General features: G+C 33.2%; 1 protein-coding gene across 1 annotated transcript in view; it reads right to left on the reverse strand.

Moving 5' to 3' along the window:
* LOC111150096 (syntaxin binding protein 5 like) overlaps positions 1-21,947 on the reverse strand; it is a 416,035-nt gene that overhangs the window by 98,069 nt on the left and 296,019 nt on the right. Inside the window, exons 18-20 of the mRNA XM_022507443.1 lie at positions 18,689-18,814; positions 7,401-7,552; positions 5,436-5,507 (exon numbers count right to left, since the gene is read on the reverse strand). Of these exons, the coding sequence (XP_022363151.1) occupies positions 5,436-5,507; positions 7,401-7,552; positions 18,689-18,814 (350 nt within the window). The remainder of the gene's footprint in view (positions 1-5,435; positions 5,508-7,400; positions 7,553-18,688; positions 18,815-21,947) is intronic.

The raw sequence follows: 21,947 nt of genomic DNA on the forward strand, positions 1-21,947 counted from the left end.
TTCTGTAGATTTCTTTAAATTTTCTTTATAGATGATAATGTCATCTATGAAAAAAGATGATTTAACTTCTTTTCCAATCTAGATAACTTTTTTCCTTGTCTGGGTACACTGGCTAGAATTTCCAGTACAATGTTAGCCAGACATGGATGTGAAGTTTTTCCTAGTCTGGCTGTAAGGAATATGCACTATTTCCTTAGGGTGCTGGGCACCGTTTCCTTTAATCCTTCGGATGGCTCTTTCCCTGGTTAGTTCATCATAATTATGTGCTGATCAGTACTTTGTTGAGGAGGAAACTCTGTAGGTTTCTGGATTCCTCTTTGTAAACTCTAGCTGCTTTCATTTCCCTGGTTTCTCATCTCTATCTCTTCAACTCCAGGAGTCAACAGATTTCCTCCTAGGTTTCCCCTCCTCCTTTGCTGCAGTCTAGAAATTCTTGGGGCAGTAAGCATGTGGTTTTAGGGTTCACTTTTTAAATTTCCCATTTGTTAGAGGTTACTGTATTTCATTGCCTGATGTTCTGTGTCTTAAAAAAACATAGTTTCATTTATTATGTCTGTTTTGTTTATTTCAGGCTAGAGGTTAAGTGGGCCTGTTTTTCTGTTTTCTTCTCTCTGAAGAGTAAGTCTAAAACATTGTCTATTTTCTTCTTATTCCCACAAAGCTTCACTTAATGTTTCCTCTCAGATAGGCCTTTCTGTCATAACACTCTCAAAAATAGGTTCACCTTTTCTCCCTTATCTCATTTTTCTCCTTGACAGCATTGATATCTTTTTTTCAACTGTAACAATACATCTATGGATTCTTTATATGTTTTCTAGTATAAATTGAGGAAAGAGAACATAATTATTTCACTCATCACTATATATCTAGTGCCTAGAAAAATGTATGACACAGAAGATGCTTAATATATTTTTGAATGAATGAGCTTTTCCCATTTATTACTTACCATAATTTTTGTTCATTTTTGTTCCTTGGGGCATTCCTTCTTTTCTTATTCTTCGTTTTACTCCTCCATTTTTGATGTTTTCCAATTCTTTTTTTTTTTTTTATATTTATTTGCCTCTTTTTGCTAGTTCTTTCTTATTCTTTTCTTTAATTTTTTTTTTGCTTTTTTTTTAAGATTTTATTTATTTATTTGACAGACAGAGATCACAAGTAGGCAGAGAGGCAGGCAGAGAGAGAGGGAGGGGGAAACAGGCTCCCCGCTGAGCAGAGAGCCCAATGTGGGGCTCGATCCCAGGACCCTGGGATCATGACCTGAGCCAAAGGCAGAAGCTTTAACCCACTGAGCCACCCAGGCGCCCCTTTTCTTTAAATTTTTATTTATGCTTCTATTTGTGTTTCCAGCATCTATTACCATTTCCTACACTCTGGAAAAAAACCATGCAGTGAAAGCAGGAAAATATCTATAGAAAGATTTGAGATTTTCTAAAGAGTTTCCCATTACATAACTAGGAATTGATGTGCAAGCAATTTTGTCTGGCAATATTCTACAATAAGCCCACTTTTAAAAACTCCTTTTTGTTCAAACAGGATACTACTATTCTCTAACTAGCAAAATTTCTGTCATTTTCACAAGTAGGAAAAAACACTAGACTATGAGACAGTTGACTGGGTATGAGTCTTACCATAGACTGGTTGTGATTCTAGAAAAGTTATGTAATCTCTTTGTGGCTTCGTTTTGTCTTTTTATAGTAAAATAATATCTTATTATTTACAAAAATGTTTCTAAAAACATTAACCAAGAAAAATTCCATAAGTCTCTAAGGAAGGTAGGGACTATGAATTTTTACTTTATATAGGAGAAAAAAGAAACTCAGAGAAGTTAAGTGACTTGCCAGAGATTTTAGATGTAATGAGTAGTTTATTAGAAAAAGTAGAACTTGGTATAAACCTTCTGACCCTATGCCCGTTGCTCTTTCCAAATCATTTCACTGGCTTCACAATCATAGTCTGTCAAATACAGAGGCTTCCTTTGAGCCATAGAGTTTTATTATTCTATGATGTGAAAGATTTGCAGATGGAATAAGGTTTTGGTGGGGGGAGTTACTTGGAACCTAAACTACAATACAAAATGATCAGTGAAAGAGCCCAGGACAAGACTGAAATTGAGGTGTTTCTCCAGAAATTAAAAGTATAAAATTCAAAATAGAATGTGGATCACTTTGAGAGCAAAACTGTTATAACAAAATATAAAAGCCGGATTTCAGAGATCACCTTGTTCAGTCTCCTCAATTTTGAGAAATAATTTTGAATTGTTTCATTTTTGAATATATTATTTTATTGATTGTGGATAAAAACTGGAAAAAAAGTGGTTCCTGATTATAGTATAATGCAATTAATTTCCAATGACCCTGAAACTTTCAGATACTTAGAGACACTGAATAATACAAAGGAAAGCATATGAAGTCTGTTTTGCATTAGATAGGTGTAAGTTAGTTCCCACTAATTGTAACTTTGGGAAATTAATATCTTTTGACTTCATTTTTGTCATTGGTAGAGGAATCTACAGATATCTCTATGCCTTAAAGGGTTACAATGACCATTAAATAATATAACACTGAGTTAAATTGCTGAGCACAACCCTAGAATAGAATAGACACTCAAAGGAAGTGGGTTAAGTTTCCCCAAATAGGGACAATGCAGATATGCTTTCCTGAAAATTAGGAAACAATTCATGAAATTGGCCAAATAGTCTCTATTATAACAAAAAGGAACTATAAAGATGTAATCAGGTTATAAGATTAAATAAAAGAAAATTTTCATAAAATTAATTTTTAAGACATATTCTAAGATATACCATTAAGTCATTTATCAGTCCCTTATCAAAATATAGGATACTGGTTATCAAGAGAAGACTTAAAAGAAATTTGATTTCAAATCTCATGGCTTGTCTGAACTCCTAGGGAGCTCACTGGTAGAGACATAGAGGATCTTTTAATGGTCTTCTAAGAACTTGATTTTACTTCTGTCTTAACACTTCAGATCTTTGCTTAGAAGAAATTATGATCTGTTTTGCAGAATTCCAGTGAACCCAGTAACTACAGAAGCTATTTCTGCTCTCACTTGTCAAATCTGAAAAATCCTCTGGCTATTCATATGAGCAAAAAGAGCCAGCTAAGTGCCCTGTCCTAACCATAATTTAGTTACTGAGCACATATTTGTGCCAGGTGTAGAGGGTATAAAGAATTTGAGATCTACTCTTCAGGTTCTTGCCATGCATTTGGAAAGGTAGAGCATATGCATAATAATAACTAAACATACAAATGAATTTATGCTAAGCTCTAACTGGTTCACATACTTCCACATACAAGCTTATACATTATAGGAATTTAAATAAAGGAACTGGCACAGCAGGGCTCTGATGGCAGCAGGAAATGTTTACAATAGGAAGTAAAATTTGAGCAGGGCATTTCTAGAGAGGAGATGATGATATGAATAAATTATAAGAGTAGCAAGATATATATATTTGGCTTAAGGGGAGTGTTTTTATGGAAGAGTAGTAGGAAATTCATTTGAAAATGTAGATAGGAATTATATTTTAGAGTACCCTGAATGTTTAAAAACTTAGCTTTTTAAATCCGAAGGCAGTATAAGATTATTGAAGTGTTAGAAGTAAGTGAGCCTGTCTCAGAATTTCTTTAACCTTTATATCATGGTTGATACTGTAGAATTCTGATTAAAAGCCTGCTCCTGCTTCTTGTCCTAAGTATACAATTTCTCTTCTTACTATAAAAACATTACATGTTTATTACAGAAATATCAGAAAATACATAAAATTTAAAAGAAGAACTTTGTAAAATCCACAATCTCATGTTTGGAAATTTTTCTATTTGTATAGATGGATTCTCTCTCTCTCTCTATCTCAAACACACACACACACACACACACACACACATACACACACAATGTTGGGGCATCTAACCTTGAGAAGGCTAAACTGGGATTCAGAAGCTCGAGGATGCATGTTAAACCACCTGGAGAATCCGTACAGGAAAAGTTTTGGCTGAAACTTTTTATGTGGCGGGAAATGGGTTTGAAAGAATAGAATTAGTGTAGAAGTCAACTAATTTTTTATGTAAAGAGAAATTAGTAAGAATTTTGAGTATCATGGGTCATATGATTTCTGTTCAACTCTGCCATTGTAGTGAGGATGTAGTGAGGATGTAGCCATAGGTAGTATGTAAAATATCGGTGTGGCTCCAATAAAGTTTTATTTATGGAAACTGAAATTTCATGTAATTTTCAGGTGTCAAAAAATATTATAATACCTAACAGGTTCTGTTTTAGAAGAAGCAGAAGTCAACATAGATATCAGTGTTCTATCACAAATCCAAAGGAGCAAAGACAGTGAAAAGCATCCCGAAAGGGGGTTTTCTGCTAGAGTAGAAAATTAGAGGATACCGATAATGAAAAATAAGGCACCCTATGGGCATTCCCAGAAATATGTTAAGGATTTCACAGGGATTGAGTATCTTTAGCTACAGGAAGATAATGTTTTAGGTTATTATAAGTGATGTGATCCCATTAATCATCTACAAACTGGTGAGGTGAAGTCTGAAGAAATTCAAGATACAATAATATGTATATGTGTGTGTATGTGTGTACACATATATATATTTTGTACAAATATGAAGCCATCGTATATATTAAGCATCGTATATATTAAGTTTTTTAAAACATAACATTGATCAGTATATTGTAAATGCCTTCTCATCAATGAATGTTCGCCCCTAATATCATTAGTATTATCTGCACCTACAGTCATACCTTCATTCTCCATTCTTTCCGCACTAATTTATAGAATTGCTTACTTCACCATCTTCAAATTTGCATTTTCTACCATGATAAATGTTAATACTATTGACTTTTTAGTTTGTGACTTTAATTCCCCAACTTCCCAGTGTTTGGTACCTAAAGTCACTATAGAAATGTGTGTTTGTGTAATATATTTTAATAAAAAGCATCAAAATTTGGAATACTTAGCTAATTCTAAGAAATCTAATTCCTTAGAAAAAGAAAACATTGTGGCCCTTGTTAGAACACTTTTATAAAATGGCCAGAGGCACAAGGTTTCCAAAACAAGAAAGCAATCAATTGTTATTGATACTGGAATGTCAAGCTTACTGCTTATAAGGACACCATGGCTCTTCCTCCTCAAAACAAAAGACAGGGACTCTTGAACTAAGAGAATGTGGTCTGCATGGTTTGAAATAAACACTGGAGTAATGGGTGTGAATAAATGGATATATAACATTAGCTATTTGAAGTATTTACATACTTGTTAAAATTATCAGGTTGCACTTCCATAACAAAACAAAAATTTGCATGCATGCTGAATGTGTTTTTAAAAACACATTACTAAGCACAGATGTATGGGTTTAACCAGGCATTAAGACTTAAAAAGCTATTTGCCTAACCTTTATAGAACTTACTCTGATAAGAAGTACGGATCCGTTTCGTTAAATCAGGATAAAGGTTAGACAGGCCACGCATGCAAAAGTTGTCTTTGGAACATGCCAGAACATCAGCATCAGCAGCAGGCAGAGGAAAGAGAGAAAAATAGTCTAAAGTGAAAGGAAGTGATATCATACCAGAATCTAGAACAGCCAAGATGAAGAAATTGCAGCAAGTTTAGGTAATCAAATTAGAAAAGAGATATTAAAAAATAAATCAGTTAGAAAGAGGTGACAGATGAATGATGAGAGTGTTGTAATAATTTTATTTAATCAAATATCCTGTAAGAATAGATGTTATATTTTATTTTTATAACATAAAGTGAGTACTCATTGTAGTGATTTTATACACTAAATATGAACAAAGTTTATGATTTTATCTTTTTTTCCTGATTTTAAAGTCATCAAAATTCTAAGCTCTAATCATAATTAAGTCTCAATAAGTTTAAATTAAGTAATAGTTTTATGATACTTGTCACAATATATACCTTGTCATCCCATTGTGTATATCCAGTAAGTAACTTAGATGGTGTCATAGGATCCACAGCTTTTTTAATTCAGTTTTTGCTTTCAGCATACAAATGTTGCCTCCTATCCCCTAATATCTTCCTATCCTAGAGTCCATAAACTTTAAAAAAATCAATGTTCTCTTTCCCAGTCAATGGGGGAATCTTATGGTATATGCATGCGCAATTTCTCTTATTCTGCCTTCTTTTCAAAAGTCAGAAATAGTAGAGGCAGAACCTATAGAATTTGAACTTTCTAGCATTCCTAAAATATTGCTAAAAGCTGAGATCCTTAATAAAAAACAGAGACTCCAATTTCTGAAGGAGAAATTTTGTGCTCCTGAAAAGGGTCTAAATTTAGCAATGTGGAAAGATTTGATGTTTATTAAAAAAAAAAATTAACAAAAAGGGAGAATTTCAGTATGTCAAGTTAATTTTTCATTAGTCAAAAAGGAAACGTATTATAACATTCCAATGTTAAGTTTGGCACATTTGATATTTAGAAAATAACAGCTACTATCATGTTATGTTTCTAGTTTAAAACATTTTTTACATTAGTATATTTAATAAAGGCTTTAATAATCAACTGAGTTTTTAAAATCAACTGATTAAAAAAACAAAATCTAATAAAATGAAACACATAATACTATAGATGTATTTCCATTGGCAAATCTTTGGGCTCAACTAATTTTTTATTAACTATAGTATGTCAGTGGACAGAAAATATGAAAAATTTTGTCTGTTTACAAAGTCAACTATTTGGATAAATATTGAAATTTCAGTTAACTTTGAATAATTTAACATATCAAAATTTGACATTATGTAGAAAATATTTGTTTATATCTTAATTAACCTTATATGTTTTTCTTTTATAGTTAAACAAATTTATTTGTCCTGTCAAGCAAACTGTTAACTTTCACAGCATTTTAAAATGTTAATTAATAATGTTTACTGCATTTGTGAAAATGCCTCCAAGAAAATCACCATCCTACAAGGAAAGGTGACAGCTAAAATACAGAGTTTAAAAAATTAAAAATAGTGAAATATTTAAAATTATATTTTTAAAGAGTCCAGTTATATTCAGAGAAAATTATCCTGTTAAATACAACCATTGCAAACAAAAATTTTCAACTACAGAACTTGATTTTCATAACATTTTTATATTAGTAGCTTATTTTCTCTGATTTCTTAGGAATTCAACCTAAGAAACTTGAGATGCTTCCTAACTTTGACAACAAATTGAAGTTTAAACACTTCCTTTACCCTTTCAAATATTCTCACTACATTTCTGCCCAAATTTACTTACATATTATAAATTGTGTTGAATTTATGTTGCCATGCATTTGAACAGTATCATAGGAAAAAAGATAAGAAATCTAAAGGTAAAAAAATCCAGATGAACTAATCAAGTTCATAACCATTTTGTTTTATCTCCTACCTGCAATGAACTGCTTGTTTTTTCGAGGAGACCGTGGTTGACGTTGGTATAGGTCACTTGATTTATATAGGTCAATGGTCCCCATGCTTAACAGTACTGTCTTCTGTATAAAATCCACCACAGCCAACCCATTGCAGTTCCCAAACGCAACTCTGAGAGAAAAAAAAAATGCAACTAGAATGCATCACAGCAATCATTATTATTTTTATCTTTGAATAAAAATAAGATAATTAGAGAGTAATGCCTTAGGGTTGGGGAGGTTAGATCATCATTGGTATAATGTCAGGAAGTATATCATGCCTTTACATAGGATAGGGTAATCTTGTATAGTAGCCATGACCACTGCAGTCATAGTTTATCATCAATTTTATTAGTTAAGTAGTGATTTCCCAATCTGCTCTTAAACTTGGCCTTATATTTTTATAGTAGAACCATATAAAATCTTTTTGCTTTGCAATGGGGAAATACATTAAGAAATGGCACACTTTAATAGCTATAGATCGTTAGGTATGTAATTAGAGGCTTTTTAAAATAAAATTAGAATTGTTAAGCTCCAAATTATGTCTCTTCTTAAACAGAGAGTATGTATTTAATGCAAAATGTTACATAAAATTAACTTTTTATATCTAAGGTTTTGATACCATAGTAGATATAAACAGATACAATTTTCATTCACAAAAAATTAAAATTTTCTTACTCTCTATTCTTTATTTGTCCTACTTATTAAAAGACAAACACAATTTGATTAATTTCTTCTGAGAAATTAAAACAGCTTTACTAAGCAGGCATTTTGAAGAATTATTTATTTATTTGATACAGAGAGAACACAAGCAGGAGGGACAGAGGGGAAGGAAGAGAGATCATAAGAAGACTCCATGCTTGGTGCATAGCTGGATGTGGGGCTCAATCTTATACCCTGAGGTCATGACCTAAGCTGAAACCAAGAGTTGGTCAATTAACCAACTGTGCCACCTAGGTATTTTAATTTAGACTAATTTTCCTAACTTAGTGAATGGAGAGATTTCCCAGGCTAGAGCACAGGAAAATGAAACATCAGTGGTCATATTGAATTGAGGAGAAAGAGATCAGAGTCTGATAATGTAAAAGCAGCCAGAATTTAAAATATAGAGAAATGAGAGCTGCATAGAAAGAGTACACCAGAGAGATTTATAGAATGGTTCTCTTGAGTATCCATGTAAAGTAACTACCCCAGGCTCAGGAAAGAATCACCAAAGAGATAAAGCTGAACAATTCCCAAAGCTTACACAAGGCTGAAAATATTTCATGTTACTACCAGCTAAGCTGCCGAGATCTTCTAATACATTAAAAAAAACACAGATATAAGTAGTATCACTTTATTTTTTTATTTTATTATTTTTTAAAGATTTTATTTATTTATTTGACAGACAGAGATTACAAGGAGGAAGCAGGCTCCCTGCTGAGCAGAGAGCCCAATGTGGGGCTCGATCCCAGGACCCTGGGATCATGACCTGAGCTGAAGGCAGAGGCTTTAACCCACTGAGCCACCCAGGCACCCGTAGTATCACTTTAGTAGTGGAGACAAATTAGCCATGAACTAAAGGCTCTTCTGAACCCCATCCTAAAAAAAGCTTAGAAACATGATTCTAAATAACATAACTGCCTTCCAGAAAAATCTCCAACACTATTAAAAAGAATCAACAAAATACCACCATAATGTAAAATTCACAATGTCCTCTATATAACAAGTAGCAGGCATATATAGAATTAAGAAAACATGACTGGTAAGCAGAGGAAAAAAAAATCTACAGAAATGAAACATATGACAAAAGTAGCAAACAAGGATATTAAAAATACTTAATAAATAGGGGCACCTGGGTTGCTCAGTCAGTTAAGTGTCTGCCTTTGGCTTAGGTCATGATCTTGGGGTCCTGGGATTTAGCCCTGTGTCAGGCTCCCTGCTCAGTAGGGAATATGTTTTTCCCTCTTCCTCTGCTGCTCCCTGCCCTGTTTGTTTCTTCTCTCTCTCTCTCTCTCAGATAAATAAATAAAATCTTAAAAAATATATATTGCAGGTATTTGAGAAGGGGGAGGAAAACCTACTCTAGAGCTATAGGAATAAAACAGACTGGTATTGAAATAAAGATAAAAAATAAATTTTAATGAAACAGAAGAGTGGCCATAAACACACATAAATGGTCATCTGATATTTGACAAAAGTGCCATGACAATTCAGAAGAAAGATATCCTTTTTGTTAAATGATGTGAAACAATTAGATTTATATTTGTATTCCACCTCTCCACATTTTAAGTATATGTCATATTTTGTATTTTCTTATTTTGTGTATCCCTTAAGTAATTATTACAGATACAATTGGTTTTACTACTTTGTCTTTTAACCTTTATGCTAGCTTTGTAAGTGGTTGATCTACTACCTTTACTGTATCTTTGCTTTTACCTGTGAGGTTTTATCTTTCATAAGTTTTTACTTCTAGTTATGGCCATTTCTTTTCTTAAAGAAGTCCCCTTAACTTTTCTTATATGGCCAGGTCAGTGGTGATGAACTCCTTTAACTTTTGTCTGGGAAATTCTTTATTTCTCCTTCAATTCTGAATGAAAACCGCTGGATAGGGTATTCTTGGTTGTATGTATTTTCCTTTCCACTCATTGAATATGTCATGCCACTATCTTCTGGCCTGCATGGTTTTTGCTGAACTATCACCTCATAACCTTATGGGGGTTCCTTTGTACATAACTAGTTACTTTTCTTTTGCTGCTTTTGAACACTACATCAAAAACTAATGATGTACTATATGCTGGCTAATTGAACATAAAAAAAAAAAAAACTCCATAGGAAGTTGCTAACAATTGGTGCAGTTCACCTTGAGATAGAAACTATTTTCTACCCTGCAAACCCTAAGATAATGTTAATAATTGTACCCAACTAACTGTGCCTAAACAAACAAACAAACAAAACCCTCTTTTTATCTCTAATTTTGACATTTATTATTATATGTCTTAGTGTAGGCCTCTTTGGGTTCTTCTTTTTTGGAGTTCTCTGTGAGATTTAGACATGAATATCTGTTTCCTTCCTCAGGTTAGGGAAGTTTTCAGCTATTTCTTCAATTAAATTTTCTGCCCCTTCCTCTCATTCTTCTTCGGTAGCCCTTATAATATGAATGTTAGTACCCTTGAAGTCACAGAGATCTCTTATATTATTATCAATTTAAATTTCTTTTTTCTTTTTGAAGTTCAGCTTGGGTGATTTCCAATACCCTGTTTTCTAGATCACTAATTTGTACTTCTGCAGCATCTTATCTGCTGTTGATTCCCTTGAGTGTATTTTTCATTTCAGTTATTATATCCTTCAGTACTGATTGGCTCTCCTTTATATTTTCTATCTGTCTGTTGAGTCCTCACTGTGTTCATCTATTCTTTCCTCAAGTTTGGTTAGCATCTTTATGATCATAATTTTGAACTTTTTATTAGGTAGATTCCTTATTTCAGTTTCATTTAGCTCTTTCTCTGAAGGTTGTCTATTCTTTAATTTGGAATATATTCCTCTCTCTCCTCATCCTGCTTGACTTTGTGTGTTTGTTTCTACATATTAGGTAGATCAGCTGTATCTCCCAGTTGTGAAGGAGTAGCCTTAGGTAGATTTCCTGTGTGGCCCAGAAGTACAAGCCCAGCTGTTCACCAGAACCAGGTGCTCTCGGGTATCCCCTATGTGGGTTCTGTGTTTCATTCTGTTGTGGCTGGGTTGCAGCTGCTACAGGTGTACTGGTATGTGGGCTGACCCTTGACACACCTGGCTGAGAGGCCTGTCTACAGCTTCTGTGAATTTTGGGGGTGGTCGTGGGGGGCAGGACTAGCTTCTCTTATGTTTGACTGCAAGTTCTGGCCATGACTGTTGCAGCTGCCCTGGTGGATAGGCCCATAAGGAAACACCAGGGTGGGATGAGTAATGTTAACAAGGTAGTTGGAGAGTATCAGAAATGGTGTCTACCTGTACCAGGCTAGTTAGGTAGAGGAATATGAAAAAGTGCATCTATTCCTAAAGAAAGTTGCTACAGATACTGTCTCTCCAGCACACATAGTAAAATTAGTCAATAAATCTCCTTCAAATAGGACCCAGGTTCCTTTTAAACTGCTGCCTCTCTGTTGGGTCTTGGTGTAAATGAGTTGGTGCACAGGCTCTTTATGAGCAGAGTCTCATTTTCCTACAGCCCCATAGCTCTCCCAGAGTTAAACTTCACTAATTTTCAAAACCAGATGTTATGGGGTCACATCTTCCCAGTGCAGATCCTCAGGGCAGAGATGCCTAATGTGGTGCCTTAACACTTACCTTCTCAGGGAGTACCCCTGACTTTGCGATATCCTTGCCACATGTGGGTTGTCATACTGGGGATATAGGTCTTGAGTAGTCTGCATCTCTTCCCCTCTTCCTGTCTCCATGTGGCTTTTCTTTTATAGCCTCAATTATGTAAGAGTTATTCTTCTAGTCTTCTGGTCATTCTCAGAGAGCGTGTCCTATATGTAGTCATATTTTAATGTGTCCATGGAGAACTTAAACTCAGAACCTTTCTACTCTGCCATCTTGATTTTCTCCTCATCTATAAATTCTTTTTGTATTTGTTAGATAAAATCACTCTATTATCCATTTATTTTGTATTCAATAAATAATGTTTAGTAATTATGTCTTCAAGCTATTATTGTATGGGTGGTTAATGAAGCACTATCCTTTCTAGCCCTGGGATAGTACACTATTTTATGTTTTTCTACATCCTAGATAAGATGCCATTGGTTAAAAACTCCTCAATTATTCTATTTGGATATGTCATGTGTATCCTGCCCTGAGCCTAAAAGTTATTTTATTTTATTTTTATTTTTTAAGTAAGCTCTATGCTTAATGTGGAGCTTGACCTCACAACCCTGAGATCAACAGTCACAATGCTCTACTGAGTCAGCCAGACACCCATAAAAGTTACATCTTATATGTGTTAATACATTTAATCCTTTCAACATTTTATCTTATTTTACTGATATGGGAGTCAAGCACAGAAACTTTAACTTTTCTAAGATTCAACAAATAGAAAACAGAATTAAGATTTGATTCCCAAAGAATCTGACTCTAGCATTCAAGCTCTTTAACTCTGTACTTGATTAATTCTGTACTAAAGAAACAGAACTTCCACTAAGCCTAACCATCAACCTTTATGGCTCTGTATCCTCTGGAAGTTATGGGAGGAAGAGTAGCTCATAATAATAGAACATAATTGTTTTTATCTTTGGGATAAAAGTAAAATATTAAAATTTAATCTTCTCACTAGATTCATTCAATTACTTTGGTTTCTCACCCTGTTTTTTCTCCACACATTTTCTTCTGTTACTTGCTACCTTCTATCAGTTTTGATATTTACACTTTCAAATGACTTTCAAGTCATTGGTCACATACCATAGGTCCAAGATTTTCTAAGCATTTCTGGTGTCTGATGATTCTCACCAATTCACATTGCCAAGTCCCAAAGGAAAGTATGTTCAGAGGCACAAAGCAAACTTTTCTTTTTTTTTTAAGTTTTTTTTTTTTTAATTTTAAAAATGAAAGTTTACTTTAACAATTTCAACAATAAATATAAGATAAAATTCCCCTTAATTGGCCCACTGTATGCCAATCCCTCTTTCAAAAATGGTTGCTGTTAACAGTTATTATACCCTTTTTGCCCTTTTTCCATGTTTTAACAAGCATATATTTGTTCTATAAATTTCTTATTTTCACAAAAATGTCAAAGACATATTTTCTTGTCTGTGTTCTTTAACTATTGCATTGTATTCTAAAGTACAAAAGTAGCATATTTTTAAAAAGAGCATCTTCTTATTTATGGACATTTATATAGGTTCTAAATGTTTTGTTATTATGTGTAATATAGAACATCCTTCTGCAAACTGTGCATAAGTTAGAGTCTTTAGAAATTGTAAAAATTGCACTCAGATTAGAATTTTAGGGTCAAAAGATATGATTAGTTTTATTTTAAAAGATAAAATGTATAAAAGAGAATTCATTTCCTCATATTGTTAACAGAAAATACTAACAATATTTAAAAATTCTCTCATATAATGGATAAAAATTGCTATTCTATTGTCTCTGTTTTTTAAAATTTGTTGCTAGTGAAGTTATCTTTTCATATTTATTGGCCACTTGTATTTCTTCTCTGAATTGCCTGTATAGTTTGCTTATTTTTTTTCTTACCAATTTGTAGGAATTTAAAAAATATACTCTGGATGTTTATGGCATATTACAGATAAGCAATATTGCATAGTATAAATAATATCCTGTACCTTTATTTTTTTTAACTTTATTAGATCTCTTGGTAATTATTCTATGTAAATTCATAGGACATGAACTTTTTAAAATAACTCCACAATATTTATGTGCAATCTGATTTATTTACCTAGAATTTTATTAATGGACAATAGGTTGCTTCCAGTTTTTTGTTATTAACAATACAATAATCAATAGTCTTTATAAGTTACTTGCACTAATGGAATATGGAATATGAGCATAGTTATGAGATAAATTTCTAGAAATGAAATTACTCAATTTGCAAAAATCTTATATTTTAATTTTTTATTCAAGTGAAACATTCATAAAGTATACATAATTGTACACTTGAGTGAATTATCATAAAGTGAACAATCCCACATAACCACCACTATGTCAAGAAATAGTATGTTACAAACAGCTGCCTCATGCTTCTGCCAATTATTTCTTTTCTTTTCTCTCCCCAAATCTGACTTTCTACACCAGTTTTCCTTGTTTATGATAGATGTTTTGCTTTTTTCATATATATTGTTACATGTAAATGTAGTTTTTCACTTTAATTGCTGTAGAATTCAAATGGATATGTTAATAATTTATTTAATCTACTCTGATGGACATATTTTATTATAGTTTGGGGCTATTAGGATATAATATTGCTATTGCAAATAATGCTACTGTCTTTTGAAACACATGTGCTTGCTTTTCATTGGGTATATACCCAGAAATGAAACTTTTGGGTTGCAGTGTATGCCAACATATTGTATGCTAAGATGGAGTAAATAATGCTAACAATTTTATAAAGGAGATTTGACAATTTATCCTCTTAACAGAAATGTATGAGAGTTCCTGCTACCCAGTGTCTTTGTAAACTCTACCAACATTACTAATGGGGTTGTGTACCTTTTCATATATATATGATAATATATTTGCCATTTATGTATCTTTCTTCCTGACATACTCAAATTTCTTCTGCATTTTTTCTATTATTTAAGTTTTCCTTATTGATGATTCATGAGACTCTTTTCACACTCTGCATATGAATGAGTCTGCTGTCAGGTACAATTAATCCAAATATCTCTTTCTGTCCTGCCATTTCACTCTCTTAATGATGCCCTTTTTTTCTAAGATGTTCTTAATGTTTTTCTTTATGGTTAATACTTTTTGAATATTGTTGAAGAAATATTTTCTTAACACAAGTGTAATGAGATATTCTCCTATAATACCTCCTAGAATCTTTGTGTATAGTCAGAAAGAAGAGTCAAATTTCAGTTTTTCTATATAATTTTTCAATTGGCTTTGTAGTATTTATTGGGGGGAAACCTGTCATTTCCTCTATTGCTCTCCAGAACCAATTTGGCTAAATGCCTGGATCTCTTTCTGCACTCTTTCTTCTGTGCATTGGTCTTTTTTTCTAGCTCCCATGTGCCAATAAAAACACTGTCATAACTAATATATCTTTATTTAATTTTGTTTTCCAATAGAGCAATCTTCTAATTCTGTTTTTCTTTAGTACTGTCTTAGCTAGTGTGGTCCTTTGCAATTCTCTACATTTTAGAACGAGTTTTAAACTTCCAGGGGAAAAAACCCTGCTAAAGTTTGTATTGGCATTGTGGTAAATCTATAGATCATTTTGTGAAAACCCAATATCTTTGAGCTATTACTGAATTTTATATTCCATGATTTAGCTTCTTTAATTTCTCTTAAGTTTTGTAGTTTTCTGTGTAGAGGTCTTGATCATTGTTTATTAGGTATAGTCCTAGGTATCTTATTATTTTTATTTTATTATAAGTGGAATCTTTTTTTTTTTTAAAGATTTTATTTATTTATTTGACAGAGAGAGATCACAAGTAGACAGAGAGGCAGGCAGAGAGAGAGGGAAGCAGGCTCCCTGCCGAGCAGAGAGCCTGATGCGGGACTTGATCCCAGGACCCTGAGATCATCACCTGAACTGAAGGCAGCAGCTTAACCCACTGAGCCACCCAGGTGCCCATAAGTGGAATCTTTATACAATTTTAGTTTCTATTTTTTTTCAGTGTATGGAAATGTAATTTATTTTTACATTGACTTCATACCCAGCAATCTTATTAAAATTATTAGTAATTCTAATAATTTATCTGTAAAGTATTTAAATTATTTATATAAATAATCATTTCTTTCCATTTCTTTTTTTCTAATCTATGTAACTTTGATTTATTTTCCTTTCTGTACTGGTCTGGCTAAGATTTACAGTACACTGTGAATAGAGGTGGTGATAGCAGTTATCCTTGTCCTGTTTTTATCTCAGAGGTAAACCTTTCAACATTTTACTATGAGGTATGACTGATATTTGCTGCCATGTATCAGGTTAATGAAATTTCCTTCTTGTTATAGTTAATTTTTCTTTTTAAATCATCAATAGATTATAAATTTTACCAAATGTTTTTGCTTTTTGCATTTCATGGCTCACTTATATGGTTTTCTATTTTATCCTTTAATGTGATGAATTGCATCAATTCATTTCAAATGTTAAAAAAGCCTTGCATTCCTGGCATAAGCCAAATATGATTGTAATATGTAATTATTTTATTACTAGATTTATTTATATTTTGGCTGGGATTTTTACACCTATATTAATGTTGCACTTTTAGTAATGGTCTCTTTAAATTTTGGCATCAGATTATGCTGGCCCATAAAGAGATGAATATGACATTTTCTTTCTCAATTCTCAGAAAGATTTTATGTAATATTGGTATTATTTATTTCTTAAAATTTTGCTGGGATGTATATAAGTAGCCACTTAAGCTGGAGTTTTTTGGTGGTCCAAACTGTCTATGAGAAAGGTGTCCAAGCTGTCTTTCTCATGTAAGATTGGTTCTTCAGAGGTTCTATGGTGACTGTCACTCCCAGTTATTTTATGTTGAAAATATGCTCTCTAATGTATTCTAAACAACTTTCAGCTTCTGAACCTGGTGATATACTTTCCTAGCCTCTTAATTTTATCATTCCCTGCCTTTATAGGCCAATCTTTTGAGTACAGAACCCTGAAAATAGCTTGAGGTCAGTCATTGGCCATAACTACTTGGACTATATTCTTGTAAACATGTATTCTTGCTGTATCAAATAATGGGATTATTGACTGTCCTACACTTCCATCCTTTCCACCATTCATTAAAGGGCTGTTTCTGTCAGTTTTCTTACCAAACAAGTTTTCAGTTAAGAACAAGTGCCCCTTATGTATATTCACCATTAGACTTAGCTTAGGGGAAGACTAGTAAGTATAGAAGTAGAGCCAAATATATTTTTAAAAATGTATTATTTGATAAAAGATACCAAATTTTGAGGAAAAAGATGAAGTATTCAGGAAGTGGTGTTGGCTGCAACTCTTAATCATGTGGAAAGAAAGTTTAATCCCTATTTCATACCTTATACATAAATAAATCCTAGGTAGAAGAAATACTTAAATATTTAAAAAATAAATATATTAAAAGAGAATATAAAAAGGGAGGAAAGCTTTTCTAAGTATTACACAAAATCCAGAGCCATAAAAATAGAGTTATTTAAAAAAATTTTTTTTAAATTTATGCATGGAAAAAAACATCCTAAACATCCTCATAAACAAAAGCAGGGAAAATACTGGCAAGTTACATCACATAGAAAACTAACTTTCCTACTTTGTAAATAGTTTTCACAAACCTGTAAGAGAAATACCAACAACTATGCAGAAAAATGGACAAAGACTATAAAAAGAAGTGTCAATAGTATAGAAAAATATGTTCAAATTCACTTAAGATATGAGAAAATTCTACTTATATACTTCTTAAGAAAATGTTTGGTTATACACCATTGTTAAAAAGGTAATGGAAGATCAGGCATTCTTTTTTTTTTTTTTTTTTTTTTTTTTTAAAGATTTTATTTATTTCACAGAGAGAGATCACAAGTAGGCAGAGAGGCAGGCAGAGAGAGAGAGAGAGGAGTAAGCAGGTTCTCCGCTGAGCGGAGAGCCCGATGCGGGACTCGATCCCAGGACCCTGAGATCATGACCTGAGCCGAAGGCAGAGGCTTAACCCACTGAGCCACCCAGGTGCCCAGATCAGGCATTCTTAAAACACTGTTGGTGGGAGTATAATTTGGCACAACTTCTATGGAGGACTACAATCTAGAAATAATGATTAATTACGATTAAATTAGCTTTTAAACGGAATACAACCCAATTTCAAAGAATATCTGACTGGATTATGTTGTTCTCAGCTTTCAATTTCCTCTTAGTTTAGCCTGTTAGAGGAAATGTGAATACTTTTCAGAAGATAATAACATCACTTAGAACCTGAAATCATCTTTATAATATTTATTTATTATTTATTTATATGATGTTATATAAATTCATATAATGTTCCATGAAAAAATTAGAAACAAAACCAGAAAGCAAATCTGGGATACATGAAGATAATATGATCAAAACCCAAGACAAATAATAAACTAGATACCACATAGGGAATTATCAAACACATATTTAAAGAAACTATATTCAGCATGTTCAAGGAAATGAAGGGCAAGAGTAATAATTTAGGAAGATAACAAAAAGCTTTAAAAAGGGCCAAATGAAAGGCATAGAACTGAAAAATAACTGAAACTGAACTCCATGGGTAGATATAGTGTAAGATTAGAAATGGTTGAAGAGAGAATCATGAACTCTAAAAGACAAGTCAGAAGAAAGTATCCAAGTTGAAACACAAAGAGGAAAGGGATAGAAAATCAACAAAAAAAGTATGTGTATTAACATCCTAACAACCTCCTAACATTAAAAATGGGAATATTATCACAAATTTGACTTCAAGCAAGAACAAATAATCATAGGTTTTATTTACATTATTATTATTCTTATACCATTTTCAATCAAGTTAAAATCTAAGTAAGGGTTTCTTCCTATTTTTAGGACTTAGGTATTTTAAAAGAAACATCTAAGTATGTCAAATATATTAAATAATACAAATTAGAATGTTTAACTACTTACATTCCATATGCTGAGCTTACAGCAAGACTAGTAATCTGTTGGGGAGGCTCACCATCCACCCACACCAACTGAATAACAAGCTCTGCTTGATATCCTGGAGGCATCCGCACTGGTCGTGTCTTAACACTAAAAAAAGAGAAAAACTAGTTCTATAATATACAGTTTAAATAAGTATGCTCATGATTATCTTCAGAATTTATATAGAATCTTCCTACAGAAATATATAATACCAGGCCCTGAGGACAATACAGAGGTGGACAGTGTCTTCTAGCTTTTTAAAAACACATAAGTTTGCTTAGTTTTTCTTTAAGTAGCTTTTTAATTAGTCAAGGTCACAACTTCAAAAGGCCTTGATCACTTTCTTTTTTAAAATTATTTATTATTATTTTTATTTATACTTATTTTATTATTTATTTCTTATATATTATATAATATAGTATAAATATAATTTATTATTTATTATTTGTTCTTATGAGGATAGTGTTTTAAATTATTTTTATTATTTATTTTCTTTCAGAGTATTTGGTACATATATGTAAGTTATAATGCATGACAATAAAAAGAATGATCATTAATCTACCACCGGACTTAAGAGTTCAACATGTCCAAGCAGGGGTGTCTTGGTGGCTCAGTCAGTTAAGCATCTAATTCTTTTTTTTTTTTTTTTTAGTATTTTTATTTATTTATTTGATAAGTAGGCAGAGAGGAGGAAGCAGGCTCCCTGCTGAGCAGAGAGCCCTATGCGGGGCTTGATCCCAGGACCTGAGATCATGACCAGAGCCGTAGGCAGAGGCTTAACCCACTGAGCCACCCAGGCGCCCCAAGTGTCTAATTCTTAATTTCGGCTCCGGTCATGTCCTCAGGGTCATGGGGTTGAGCCCCACATCAAACTCCATGCTCAGTAGGGAGTCTGCTTGAGATTTCTTCCCTCTGCATCTTCCTCCTGCCCATTCTCTCTCTAAAATAAATAAATAAATCTTTAAAGAAAGGAGTTCAGCATGTCGAAAACCTGAATTCCTGCTCATCCCTATAAGTTTGATTGACCTGCAGCCTTATCTACTCCAGTTAATAACAACTTGTATCTTTCCAGTTGTTCAATTTACAAGAACCTTAAAATCATACTACTGTCCTTCTCTTGTATCTTACATCTACTCAATCATCAAATGCTATTTGTGCCACCTTCAAAATATATCCAAAATCTGAGCACCTTTTTAAGATTAATTTATTTAAATTCAATTTAATTAACATATACTGTTTTATTAGTTTCAGAGGAAGAATTTAGTGACTCATCAGTTGCATACAACACACAGTGCTCATTATAGTGTGCTCCTTAATGCCGATAATCCAGTTACCCCATCCCCCCACTTCCTCTCCAGCAAACTTCAGTTTGTTTCCTATAGTTAAGAGTCCCTTATGGTTTGCTTCCCTCTCTGTTTTCATCTTACTTTATTTTTCCTCCTCTTCCCCTATGTTCATCTGTTTTATTTCTTAAATTCTACATATGAATGAAATCATATGGTATTTGTCTTTTTTGGACTTAATTTCCTTAGCATAATACCCTCTAGTTCCATACATGTTGTTGCAAATAGCAAGATTTCTTTCCTTTTGGCTGAGTAATACTCCATTGTATATATATACCACACGCTTACCTATTCAACAATTGATGAATATATGGGCTCTTTCCAATATTTAAATCTGAATTTCAAATAAACAATAAATAGATTTTCTTTTTCCTTTTTTTTTTCTGTGTGTTCCACATAGTATCTAGGATATATGGATACTAAAAATGTTTACTGTTTATCTGAAATTCAAATTTAAATGGGTATCCTGTATTTTTATTTGCTGAATCTGTCAGCCTTTAACGTCATCTCTAGTGCAATAGTGCAATAGTGTCTTTACTGGTCTCCTGGCTTCTACCCTTCCCTTCCACCTCAAAATCCATCTTCAACAAAGCCATCAAAGTGATCAATTTAAAAGTTAAGTCTGATCAAGTCTTCTTTCTACTCAAAATACTCTAATGAGCCCCCATTTAATTAGGAATAAAAGCCAAGTACCTTACAATGGCCTATATTGTCTATTATTCATCTAACTTCATCTCATACTACTCTCCCCATTACTTCCCACCTTGCTCCTGTTGTCCTAGGCACACTGACATCCTTATTTGTGAGGCATCTTTTTAAAATTTATTTAAATCAAATTAATTAACATACAGTATACTTAGTTTCAGAAGTAGAGTTCAGTGACCCATCAGTTGTAAATAACACCCAGTGCTCATGATATCATGTGCCCTCATTAATGCCCATTACCCAACTACACCATCCTTCTACCTCCCTCCCCTTCAGCAACCCTCGGTTTGTTTCCTATGGATAAGAGTAGCTTATGGTTTGTCTCCCTCTCTGATTTTGTCTTATTTTTTTTTCCTCCCTTCCTCTGTGCTCTTCTGTTTTGTTTCTTAAATTCCACCTATGAGTGAAATCATATAATTGTTTTTTGCTGATTGCCTAATTTCACTTAGCATAAGACCCTCTTGTTCCATCCATGTTGTTGCAAATGGCAAGATTTCACTTTTTAATGGCCAAATTTTATATATATATATATATACATATATATATATACACACACACATATATATAAAATATGTGTGTGTGTGTATATATATATATGTATATATATATATATAAAGAAGATGTGATATACCTATCTATATATATCACATCTTCTTTATCCATTCATCTGTCAATGGATGTCTGGGCTCTTCCCATAGTTGGGCTATTGTGGACAGTGTTGCTATAAACATTGGGGTGCCGGTGCCCCTTGGATCCCTTCATTTATATCTTTGAGGTAAATCCCTACCAGTGCAATTTTTGGGTCATAGGGTAGCTCGATTTTCAACTTTCTGAGGAACCTTCATACTGTTTTCTACACTGACTATACCAGGTTGCATATCCACCAATAGTGTAGAGGGGTTCCCCTTTCTCTGCATCTTTGCCAACATTTGTTGTTTCCTGACTTGTTAATGTTAGCCATTCTGACTGGTGTGAGGTGGTATCTCATTGTATTTTTTTTTTAAAGATTTTATTTATTTATTTGACAGAGAGAGAGAGAGATCACAGGTAGGCAGAGAGGCAGGCAGAGAGAGGGGGAAGCAGGCTCACCGCCGAGCAGAGAGCCCGATGCAGGGCTCAATCCCAGGACCCTGAGATCATGACCTGAGCCGAAGGCAGAGGCTTAACCCACTGAGCCACCCAGGTGCCCCTCC

This window comes from Enhydra lutris, unplaced genomic scaffold (genome assembly GCF_002288905.1).
Source record: "Enhydra lutris kenyoni isolate GAN:26980312 unplaced genomic scaffold, ASM228890v2 scaffoldscaffold2, whole genome shotgun sequence".
Taxonomy (NCBI): domain Eukaryota; kingdom Metazoa; phylum Chordata; class Mammalia; order Carnivora; family Mustelidae; genus Enhydra; species Enhydra lutris.